At 37.9% G+C, this 13232-nt stretch overlaps 1 protein-coding gene across 4 annotated transcripts in view; it reads right to left on the bottom strand.

Annotated features, from left to right (window-relative positions):
* cadm2a (cell adhesion molecule 2a) overlaps positions 1-13232 on the bottom strand; it is a 493856-nt gene that overhangs the window by 20614 nt on the left and 460010 nt on the right. For all 4 annotated transcript variants that reach the window (XM_056247784.1, XM_056247785.1, XM_056247786.1 and 1 more), the window contains 3 exons: positions 3377-3538; positions 2097-2187; positions 619-797 (listed from right to left, as the gene is read on the bottom strand). In XM_056247784.1, coding sequence (XP_056103759.1) covers positions 619-797; positions 2097-2187; positions 3377-3538 — 432 coding nt within the window. The remainder of the gene's footprint in view (positions 1-618; positions 798-2096; positions 2188-3376; positions 3539-13232) is intronic.

The following is a 13232-nucleotide window of genomic DNA, read 5'->3' as shown; positions in this document are numbered from 1 at the left end:
CGAAGTCAGAGAACGACAGAGAAAAGTGGGTTGCTGCATATGTACACTTCTTTTGTGCAATATTTATGATACATAGGCGATTATACGTCTTTGAAAGATTATCACTAAATTAAAGGAATATTTCATTCAAAATTGAAAATTCTATCATCATTTACTCTTGTTAATAATACTAGCTTTTGCCCATATTATAAAAGTCAATGAGACCCAAAAAGTTAGAGTTCCATAAAAGTCATAAAGGTATTGTAAAATAAAATAAACTCGCTTATACAAGGACTACATCAAATATGGGGGTATAAATTTGGGGGTTCCATTGATTTCCATAATATGAACAAAAACAACTGACATTCTTGAAAATATCTATTTTGTGATATAAAACGTCAGGTGAGTAAATGAGTAAATTATGAATTTTCATTTTTGGCCGAACAATCCCTTTAAGCTAGATATGGTTGATCCATCAAGCCAGCAATCATTAAAAAGGCATTGCAGCTTTCAAGTGCTTCACTATAAAAAAGACAGTTACTAGCAGGGTAGAAACGTAGGTTTGATAAGCGATACAGATGCTTTCTGCAGGGGCTGTGCTTGCTTAACATGTTACTCAGAAGTTTCTCTGTCACTCACCATAAATAACCAGCTTATATTCAGCATGACTGGTGCCGAGGTGATTGGTGGCTTCACAGCGGTAGGTGCCGTTATCTGTTTTGTTCAGTGACGTGAAGGTGAGTTCTCTTCCTTCGACAATCATATGGTCCAGGTCTGGCAGCTCTCCTCCGTCTTTAGTCCAGCGTACTGGGTCTGGCCTGGTGAAACACTGGTATTTAGCTTCTAATATAAAGCATTATTATAGCCTTTTTATAATTTAATTAATTTTTATTTTATTTTATTTCCCATCCTTCGATAACCACATTTTGCACTTTAGGATCTGCAGAGCTGTAGATGATACACACAGCCAGAAACAACACAAGGTTTGGCAGACATAATAGCATCTATTCTTGTTCCTCATTCTTAGATCACTGTGACTGAGTATCTGAACACCAAATAGGCGTTCTTTTACGTAAATATGAGTGGTCATGTGTTTGCATGTATTCAAATGTATTTGTCTGATATCGGAATACAGTACATGGAAATACAGAACAGGCCATTTTTTGCGGCTTAAAGAGATAGTTCACCCAAAAATAAAAATTCTGTCATCATTTACTCACCTTCAAGTTGTTCCAAACCTGTATACATTTCTTTGTTCTGCTGAACACAAAGGAAGATATTTTGAAGAAAGTTTGTAACCAGGCCGCTTTGGGGCACCACTGACTAAAAAAATATATACTATGGAAGTCAATGGTGCCCCAGAACTGTTCAGTTTCCCACATTCTTTAAAATATCTTCCTTTGTGTCCAACAGAACAAAGAAATGTATACAGGTTTGGAACAACTTGAAGGTGAGTAAATGATGACAGAATTTTCATTTTTGGGTGAACTATTCCTTTAAGTGTCAACAACAGTTAGTCTCTTTGACAGGGAAAAGTTTTTGAGTTCTGAAAGTTAGTACGTTTTCCTAGTACAATGAAGACTTTTCTCAAAAGATCTCCTCTCCTTGATCTCAAAAGATCAAGGAAAATTGGATTCTTTATGATATGACCCCTTTAATGCTACAATCAATGGAAAACAACACCACAAAGTTACAGCAATGTCTTTGAGAATACACAAATCATAGAGAGAGTTTTAAAGTTTTCAACTTTAGTTTCAAACATAAAACAGTTCTAAGCTATCCGTATTATCAAAGTTTATCAAATATTTGTCAACCCTTTTGTTCGGAAATTATATAAAGTATTGGCCTTATTTTAGCTTCACTTGTACCAATAGATAAGAGCTTCTTAATGTTGTTTTCCATGTGAATTTATTCTTATTTATTCATAGCTGTTTAATTTCAACAGAATCAAATTTATGAGTCATCACATTAATGCAAGCATGTGGTTATAAGCCGCTAGCTGTAGGCCTGCCCACAGGGCAATTTCTCCTTGGTGCAGTAGATATGCAACGCATCTTCCCAAAGCTCTTTGCAAACATTATAATTCAGCGAGATGCTGATAAATTGTGGATGCTTACGAGGGGTTTCCTTGAGGTACACATTCCAGTTTCAGGTACTGCCCCTCCTGTGGGAGGGTTGCGGAGTGTATGATGTTTACAATGGGAGCATCTATAACAGAGACAGAGAGAAGAACAAAGAAATATTGTTTCAGACAGCATCCAAGCGGAGGAATGACACTCTATGGAGATCAAAAGGTAAGTGATGTGACTTTACTCAGCTCAAATGCTCCACTGCGTCTCACTAAATTGATAAAATGTCAAAGCTTCAAAGAGAAACTCGAACTTGTAAATGACATTTTTCTGTAATCACTGTGCATAGTTTTTGCTTTACCACCATATACCAACTTTAATTAGTTAACTCCCAATGTAATCCAAATTAAGTGTTTTATGGCTTCTAGTATGTCTTTTAGCTTAGATAACATACAATTTTACTCCTAAAAGTCACCAAAAATAACCCTAAACAAATACATTTTTAACATTTAAAGTCTTTATCATTTGCGAAAAGAAATTATACCTTTAATATGTCTAGTCCAAACTTCCTGTTTCAATAAAAATGTCAACATAAGACAGAAAATTGCACTCATTAAGCATTTTTATGGGGTCATCATTTACTCAAAACAATCTCTGTTACCGTAAATTGTATGTTTATCTCTGTAAAGCTGCTTTGAAACAAGCGCTATATAAATGAAGATGACTTGACTTGACTTGACTCACCATGTTTAATATAGGCTTTTAGTCACATTTAAACATTCATCAACTCACACATCAGCTGTGGTAAACGGACGCTCAATCACGCTTGCTTGAAGTGTGAGAACCAATGAGGTTCATTCTCGTCGTACGCAGCACGTCTGAACTTCTGCAAGAACTAATGAGGTTTGTTTTCGTGCAACAAGCAAATACTGTTGAGCTTTTGTTTATGTTCGCTGATCAATGTTTACATGTGAATAAAAGCCTAAATTCAATTTGTTCGTCATATAAAGCGATCGTGTCTCTTCAGAAAATTTGGACTAAACTGCTCGATTCATGTGGATTATCTCTTCATGAACTTTTTGAAGCATCAAAGGGGTAGTTGCATAGACTGTCAATGGAGGGACAGAAATCTCTCAGATTTAATTAATCTTCATTTGTGTTCCAAAGATGAACGAAAGTCTTACGGGTTTGAAACGACATGAAGGTGAGTAAATGATGACAGAATTTTCATTTCTGGGTGAACTAACCCTTGAAGGTACATGTTTAAGCAAGGAATATGGATGTGAGCATCATGGGATGCTGGCTAGTTGGGACCCAGCCATACTCACAGTGGACCTCCAAGACCTGCGTAGTGTCTTCGTGGGTGGCAGTCAGGGCCACATGGTCCACTCTACAAGTGTAGGCCACACCGTCATCCTGGCGGTCCACCTGGAGCCGCAGGGAACTCTTCACTGTGAATGTCTTGCCACTGGCATTCACCTCTTTGGCACCTGAGAGAAGTGGATATGAACAGCATAACAAAGATGACACGTGTTTTAGAGCCTCACATACATTACAGTCAGAGTTACAGCGAGAACTTGAAGTATTGTGGAACACAGGGGTTCAGAAAGATGCACCACTCTTTTTTTAAGACTTTACGTTTCAATAGAAAACTTTAGTTTTGTGAAGACAGAGTTGAGTTGCATTCATTATTTCCACCCACTGACGCACATCACTGTGTTTGGAATCCTGTCTCTATCTTTTCTCACATCCAAAACTGGATAAAACTGGTGAAAGTAAAACTTTAGCTCTTATCTGACTCTGTCAAAGTTGAAAATATTGATCCAATTCTTGTTTTTCTGCATCTGACTGAGCTGAACTCGCATGGCAAATCAAGCAGGATTTATTTTTGCACTTGTGACAGGTTCATTTCATCGGTTTAAAAAAGTAAATCCTCATTGAACTTTAATTAAATTAGCCTACATTTTCTTCTAGAATTAGTGTTGATGTATAGTGTTGCACACAAGACATTTATCAGAGCAAAACAGCTCTCCTTATTTTCTCCTGAAAACTCCATTAGTTGAACAACAGATTGTGTTTTGTTTTGTTTGCTTCAATGTGTTAATGACTTCTGCGTTTATAGTCTTATGCTGCATACGTCGCTGTCTAGTAGCACTGACAATACAAATCCAGGGCAATTAATCCACTGCATCTCAATAAGCTTAACAAATACTACAAATTTCTCATTTATTTCTCATGTCATTTACACTCTTAAAGATGTAATAATATCCTTTTGATATTGTAAATTCACTATTGTCAAACAGTTGTTCAAATAAATGTAAGGACCACAGAACATACTCATTTTATGCAAAACCAAAGAGAATCTAAAATCAGATCACGATCATTGAATCACAAGATTTTACAGCGATGCTGTGATTTCAACACTCTTAGAGAACACATTTTTGCATTCCACTGTGCTATTTTTTCATTGTTTTTCTGTGTAAACATGCGCTAGACGGATGTGTTTGACCATTGTGTTCGCATCTTGCGCATGGCACGTCGTTCTAGAAAACGTGCCGCTCAAGTTAGAAGTAATTCAACTTTTATTCAACTTTTACCGAGAGTAAATAGGCTGATGGTCTCCCTGTTTCTGTATTGTTAATCTGTATACCTGTATGATGGACATCACTCTTTTCAAACTCATGTGCAATTTTATTTTAAATTTTAAATTTGTTATACCTGCCCAGGGACTACAGGTGCAAATTAGCAAATGTTGCTACAACCTGGCCCAAGACATATTCTCTTGTTTAACAAGTTTAATGTTCATTGTGCATTGTCCCTGTTTCAAATAAAATAATTTCCTTCCTTCCTTCCTTTAAAAAATGAATGTATATAGACCTTATGTTTTTTTTCTGTTCCACTGCCACGTGTGTCGTGTTTTTAACATAAAAAACTTGGTTCTACCAAACTTTAAAGGGATCTATAACTCGCATTTTGGAATCAAAATCTATATAGAACATTTGAAAAACATAGGATCAAAACAACACAGGATGCATGATCTACCTACTTTTCTTTTCTTTAAAATATAATTTTAACAGTGTGTTTCACAAAACAGGGAAAAAGATCAGTGCATCATGAAAATCACGTTTTGTTGATTTGTGTTTGTGGATTTAAAGACAAAATCACAAAAGACTTCACTCCTTCCAAAAAAAACTTCAGATTTAGGTCCAACCATAAGTATAAATCCACACAATTCTTGTCTATATGAATCATCTTATTCTTTCTCTTTTTCCATTTGCTCCCCCTCACTTTCTCTACTCCCAGCATCACTCCTGCTATCACTGCCAAGCTGTCAATCAGCTTCCTCTGGGGGTGTCGCCACCCGCTCAGGAGCATCTGAGCATGCAGAAGATATCATTTAGAAACCTGAATACACACACACACACACACACACACACACACACACAAACAGAGGAAGGTACAGTCTGGGTATTCTTTCTTTTTGGGATGCTTATGGGATGCAGTCAAGAGGTTGGGGGTAAATTTTTATTCCAGATATACAACTAACAAACAGACAGATTGTTAGTCTGTTCATAAGAGCATTCAGATGAATAACACTTTGTATGGCTGTGAACGGAGCAAGACAACTTTCATTTGAGAGTTGACAAACACTCTCAGCAATTAGATGTGGATAGTTTGTTCCACCCCATGGTTAGAGCCAGTGAAAATTCCCAGCATGCTTTAGAAGTTTCTTTAGATCAACTTAAGTGCATTTTACAGTTGGACCAACTCAGTAGCAAGTGGTGGTCTTCTGAAATGCGGAAGCAAAGTCCCCTAGCTGCGGTTGAGAATTTGAGTACAACGGAAATCATTCTCCCTGTTGTAATGATTATGCAGCTTTCTGGTTAAAGGCTTATAGAACAATATTTACTTCACACTATCATCAAGCAAACAATTTTATAATAGGCTATTTTGATGTACAGTTGTAATTAAAAAAATTATTCAACCCCCATTGCAAATCAGGTTTATTGGCAAAGTTTACAGACTTTCAGCTGTTTGCAATGAACAATCAAACAAAAGTAATTGAAATAGCTTAACACAACAAATGTTTTAAGTGGTTTCCCCAAATTCACCTGAAAATGCAACTTTTAATGCATCTATAGTACTTAGTAGAACACCCTTTTGCTGTTATGACCTGCTGCAAATGAGATGTATAACCAGACACCAGCTTCTGAGAAATCTTAGCCCATTCCTCATGAGCAATGGCCTCCAGTTAAGTAATATTCTTGGGTTTGCGTGCTGCAACGCTTCTTCAAATTCCACCAGATATTTTCTATGGGGTTCAAGTCAGGTGACTGGGATGCCACAGTAGAATCTTCCAGGACCTCTTCTGCAACCAAGCCTTGGTGGAATTTGAGGTATGCTTAGGTTAGGAATTATTGTCCTGCAGGAAGGTCCAATGACGCCCAAGCTTCAGATTCCTCACTGACGGCATGACAGATTTCCTGATACTTCAATGAATCCATCTTGCCTTCCACATGCTGCAGGTTTCCAGTGCCAGAGGATGCAAAGTGGCCGCAAAGCAGACCCAGAGCTTCACCGAGACACCACCATGCTTAACTGCAGACAGAGTGTTCTTTTCAGCATTGTGTTCTTTTTTGTTTTGTTTCATTCTTCTTCCTCCAGACATACCGCTGATCCATAGGGCTGAAAAGTTCCAGTTTTGTTTCATGGCTCCACAGAACAGAATCCTAAAACTTCTGTGGATTATTTATATGATTTTGAGCACTTTTCTTGTGCTTTTGGGTCAGTAGTGGTGTACGTCTTGGAGTTCTGGCCAGGAAACCGCATGAGTTTAGTACGCGCCTTACTGTGTAAGCTGAAACCTCAGTGCCTGTTGCCACCAAGTCTTGCATGCTGCCTTCTCAGAAATCTGGTTGCAGCGGTTGATGCATTCCTTTTTCTGCTCCATTCAGGCAGTGTAACCACTGTTCCTTTAACTTTCAATTGTGTCACTCACTAGGAACATTAAGTGCCTTCGCTATATTTTGCATCCTGTTTCTTGTTTGTGAAGGGCGATTATATCTTCTCTTAACTTTTTGGACCATTTTTCTAACATGCAGTCAAATGTGACACTCAACAAACCTAGACAGTTCAGATATTTCATGTGTTCTAGCTCAAGCACACCTGTTGCAACTAATGAAGCCCTTGATTAGTTGCATCAGGTATGCTTGAGACAACACCTTTTTTTTGCAAATTTGTACTGTTGTGTGGGATTCTATTCAGGGGGTTGAATAATTCTGAGACTGTAGAAGTCATTAAAAGTTGCATTTTTAGTTGAATTTGGGGAAACCACTTAAAACGTTTGTTGTGTTGAGCTTTTTCCATTACTTTTGTTTAATTTGTTCATTGCAAACAGCTGAAAGTTTGTACATTTTGTCAATAAAACTGATTTGCAATGGGGGTTGAATAATTTTGACCTATTATACTATTTATTAACCAACCTACATAAAAGTATGTTGTTGAAACTCCTGATCGTGTTTTTTTTTTTTTTTTTTTTTTTGCATAATAACAGACATGGAGGTGAATCTTTCATTTAACATTTGTTTGCTTAAAAATGTTTCACTGTCAGATTTTGATTCCCAGGTGGTTTAATTTAATTGTTTAGTTTTTATTTTGTCCATTTCTACTAGTTTGACCTATTCAGACCAATTTCGGTTGTGAAAATTATAGTCACTGCACTGATGGTAATCAGCCAATCACACGCCTTCTCTCATGGGACGTTAAACTGAATTTTGGCACCCACACCACACTTAAGGATCTCAACGAAATGAAAACATCATCTGCTTTCAACTGATTTGATTATAAATCAGTTGAATATAAATATATTATACTCTTATACCTAAATATATTATACTCATTCACCTACATCATCTATTTATTCATCTACTCATCCATTCATTCAACTATCTTTCCATCCTGGAGAAAAAAACAGCATAATGAGGGTTTGTCGGCACTGTCTACTTCTATTGTCCCTCTCAGTAAGTTAGTGAGTGGGTGAGAGGGGAGAGATTTTCCAGCAGACAGAATTGAAATTAAGGTCAGCATGTTTCACATTAATATTTATGAAGGCAAACCAGTAATAGAAACATTATCACAGACGCACACTCACCACACACACAAGCTCTGATTTAATGCACACAACAGCATTAAAACTGTATCTAATCTTTATTACACACACATCAGCATGTATAATTACGTACATAGTTGGACGCAATTCGACGTGACGCAATTTAATGTGAATTATCGCTAATTTTTGGTTTTAAGGCTGAGCACTGTGCTCCTTCTGGAACCGGAATGCTTTCCTGGAACTCTGCGATAGCTACGGCATATGGTGAACCCAGAGAGCAGCGAGAACAGGAAAGAATAAAACGTGGGGTGAGATTAGCATTTCATTTCAGCTGTGAGCAGTTCTGAATTCAAATGTGGTTTTCCACCTAAAAGGGAGGTATTTAGAACAACAGGAGGCACAAAGGTGTGCAGCTCATCTCCGGCGCCTCTACCCCATTCTGCAAGCCCATTAGCGAACGCGCAAGAGGGATATAAAAAAGAGAGAATGAAAAAGATAGAGAGAGGGGGAGAGAGCAAAAGCGTTCTTTATCCGATCACCGCAAACTGCTCTCAGGCTAAACACAGTGGTCATTCCTAGTGGATGGAGGGATATTTATGTGTGTATTTGACTGAAGTTAGCTGTCGGCTGTGCGTTTGCATGGCGAGAGCTTAAATTTGAGGTAGCGGTTTTGAATTTCCTCACAAAAATTGTCAGTTTGTGTTTATTTATGCGGCATAATCTTTCTGCCTGTGGTGAGAGACTCTGGAGTTTCTCTACACGTGAGTGGAGCTCTGCAGTGAGCGACTGAACGCCCATCTCATCTATCTACCGCTAATCCTAATGTCCCAGAGACATGAGAACCGATAACGACAACATTATTTCAACAAACGCCCCCCAATCCCCAAACAGGATCACTATAAATATCAGTTACTCATACTGCACGGTTCTCCGCCATGGCTCACTGTTCAAATATCCTTCATAAATGGTCAGTGTGGGTGTCAATGTAAAAGCTCCTTCTGGTGCCGTGCAATTTTATCTCTCTAATCCACACAAACAGTCTCCCTACTGGCAGTTCTTTCACTCTGGTCAAATACGCTAGACTGAGATGGGATTTGTTGATGCGATTGTCTGAGCCTGGTTGGAATTAATGATCCTGTTCTGACACACACACACACACACACACACACACACACACACACACACACACACACACACACACACACACACACACACACACACACACACACACACACACACACACACACACACACACACACACACACACACACACACACACACACACACACACACACACACACACACACACGCGCTGTCTGACTGCTAACAGTGTGATGATATCACCTCCACTATGACGCAACTGCACATTCACATGATAAGCTGTATTATCAGTGTCATTGGTTTGGACTCACCACAGGTGACAGAAACACACTTGCAGTTACAAGCCCCGCCCCCAATTTGTTCAAAACCACACCCTGTAATCTGTGTGAAGCCCTTTTCAGTTGTCCGTCAATTGCCCCACCAACAGAAATCTGTTAACAGACTTGGGCTGCGTCTGAAATCGCATACGCTCTTGAGTAGGTACTTATTTTGAACAAGTAATTACATAACAATCGCTAAAAAAGTACGTTCTACATAGTATGAGTATGCGTAGAATGAATGTAATCCGAACGTACTACATTCGCCATGTTCTCATTATCATGTGTTGTGTCGCTTCACTGCCATTCACAAATCCTCTCCCGTGGCCTCATGGGATAGTAAAGTGTCCATCATATGCACACTTCAGAATCTCACCGGAAGTAGTAGGTCATCCAGGTACTTTTTGCCTACTTTTTTATGAGTACTGTGAATTTGGACATACTTCTTTTGTCACATACTGTTTTTCGCCTACTCATAGTAGGGAAGTATGTGATTTCGGATGCAGCCTTGGGGTGTATTTCTCAAAAGTATCATTAGCCAAGTACCATTGTTCCTTCAATATCACCATATCATCACCATCTGATATTAATTGAAATCTCTAATTGATTAGTAATTACTTCCCCATCTGAGTAATAACATGACATCATTAATGACAGTCCTATATTTTTTAACCAATGTGAATCAAAGGACGAAGGTGTACCATGTTACTCAGGTTTCAGGAAACAGTACTGACTAGCTAGTTAATTACTTCAATGATGCAGCATACTAGTGGTTAAATAGGGAGTTGCAGTATGGCATTGTACAAGAAACGCACCCCTGACCAGTAATCAAACAAAAGCCCCACCCACAGTAATCTACTATTTGTAGGGTGGAGATAATGGCCATCCCTTGCCTGTCATGAGCCCAGTCCTAATCTCCTTAGAAAAACTGACTAACTGCTATATTTCAAACAATTTTCAGTCTGGTACATGTTTACAATCACTTCACAGACACGCTGCATCTTATCTTGAAGTGTCTGATGTAGGCCGTGTTGATCAAATACACATAACAAGGCAGACTTCACCGTCGGAATGACCTCTCTTTCTTCACACGTTAGAGATTATCCAGCTCGTGCGCCGCTGTGAAGTTGGACTCTGATTCCCGGCCCCCGCAGCCAGGATGAAAGAGGGAGCTTAAACAGCGAGGAGCGCTGTGTGTTCAGACTCAGCGCCTACCGTCGGTCTCCCTGCCTATCATAAGCAGCGCTAAGAACTTCTCTCTCTCTTGTTCAGCTGTGAGCTTTTATCTAGGTACCTGGGCGTTTGTTTTCACCAGCCAGGACTGAGCAGATGTTTTGTGAGCAACTTAGTTCTAAAGACAGTGACCACTGTGAAACAAGCAAAGAAAGCAGCTATTTCATTCACACACGCACACTATGCAATGTAGTTTCAACTAGATTTTTACTTTTTCCAAAGGTCATTTAAATTGTTGTTAGCTTGCATTTGCTGGGGCGTTCTGCTGGTTTCAAGACACCATGAAATCAAAATTCTTATTTTTTTACATTGCAGTATTTATTATATGAATTATCCATGCACATCATTATAAAAACAAAAACAAAACAAAAAAACATGTGCCCTCATAATTTTTAATCAAATAATTATCTTCTCTGATGACGTTTACTGGTGCGAGGGCGGGGCAACCTGTCACTCAAATGACATCACAGAAATAGCAAATCACAACGATCCAATCAATTCCTGGGGGACAAGATCAAGTCCCGTCTTACATTTTTTAATTTAAGAAGCCTTTTCAGTTGTAAATACGTCACAATAAGGAAGAAAAGTAAATTGCAACTACAGTGTAATGCCGACTTTAAGGTAAGACACCCCAGGTGAATAGGCTAAACATCTTTTTTTTTTAACGAATCTTCATACTTTCCCAGTTGATTGATTCAATTAATAATTCTTTGCATTACAAGTTTTCTAAAATGTTATGTCTAAATATGCCAATTATAGTTTTTATAATTAAATATGCACAAATTTGCATACATTTCCAGAACAGATATCTGAACTTTGGATAAAGCCGGGTTCAAAACTTTGATTTTATTGTGTTGACATTAGAGTCAAAGGCTTTTACAAAGGGGATATTGGATATCTCTTTTTATCACTCAATAGATCAGAAGATTCACTGTTTTAGGAATTAAATGTTGTATAAAACCAGGCAAATGACATGAACAAACCCCTCTGTAAAAACCTTCTGAATAAAGATAGGGAAAAAAATGGAAAAGTCTAGTGTGTGTAAGAAGTGAATATTTATGGCGAGAAAAAAAGCAATGTTTGACCTACTGTCTTGCCTTAAGAGGTGGATGTTAGTGCATTATTATGCAGCTGCTTATGTGCTTTATTGAGTGTACATACAATAACATCTAAGATAAATCAACATTTCATGTTCCCTTACTCTGCCATTTTGTAGTCGAACAGTGAGACGGTATGAAAGAAAGAGTTTCTAGCCGAAACCCGGAGGAAAAAAAAGAGGACAACTCTCTCTTTCATCTGATCTGGAGTTTTTCCTGTCGGCTAATCTGTTACATGTTCTCATAGTTCTCCTCGGGGGAGTTCTCCTCCCTGAAGGAGGTCTGGGGATGGATATGCACCCTTATCATCCCGGAGGAGGAAAAAAGAAACATCCCCACAGTTCTAGAGGAGCTTATTGATTGGTATGTAGCCTACTCCACAAAAAATAATGGTCTTAATCAGTCATTTTTTTTACAGTAATAAAATCTAAACATCCTTAAAACACGATTACTTGAGAAGATAAACTGCATTAGCTAAGACTTTTATCTTGAGCTAATTTTTCTTACCCCATGGGCATTGTCGTCTTCTTTTTAAGTATAAAACTTACTAAAGCCTCATCTAACTTTCTTAGATTTATGTTTAAAACAAGAACGAACAATTTTCCCGAAGGGTAAGAAAACTAAGACTTTTCAAGTAAATTTATCTTGTTTTAATAACATTAGATATTTTACTGGAAAATAAGAGAATAATATTGCCTAAGAAAAATATTCTTTGCAGTTTCTGTGTAAACACAAAGTACACTGAGAGACTTTGGGAACAGGGTGCTGTCAGAGGTTTGGGATGAGGGCTGATGGAAAATGTCGTTAGAGAACATGTTTTATTCATGTTTCTGCCAAGACACAGGAGGCATTTTAGAATTCCATTTTTAATGACTATTGATTGATTGCACTCAACATGATGTAAAAGAAAGCTGTGGGGGAAAGAAAGCCGCGCACACGCTACATGCAAATACCTGTACACGTTCACATTATATACATACGTGTGGATTTATTTATTTGATTGGTGGACCGACCGTGATGCATTCTTTTTTCAGGATTCTTTGAAAGTTCGAAATAACGATTCTTTATTTAAAATCTTAATGTCACCGTCTTTAATGTCACTTTTGATCAATGTAATGCATCTTTGCTGAATAAAGGTTTTAATTTCTTTAAAAAAAACATCTACTGACCCCAAACTTTGGAATAATAGGGTATATATAAAAATAAATATAACACAAAATGAATAAGAAATATTTAGAATTTATGCAATTAAAGCAAAAGAAGGAACAAACCAAAGACTAATGCCGGGTTCAGACTACACGATGGGTGCTTCTCAAATACTCAAATT

Source organism: Rhinichthys klamathensis, unplaced genomic scaffold, assembly GCF_029890125.1.
Source record: "Rhinichthys klamathensis goyatoka isolate OS25496 unplaced genomic scaffold, OSU_Roscu_1.1 h1tg000050l_1, whole genome shotgun sequence".
In the NCBI taxonomy this organism is placed as follows: Eukaryota; Metazoa; Chordata; class Actinopteri; order Cypriniformes; family Leuciscidae; genus Rhinichthys; species Rhinichthys klamathensis.
The sequence above is the reverse complement of the archived record's forward strand: the minus strand, read 5'-3'. Positions and strand labels throughout refer to the sequence as shown.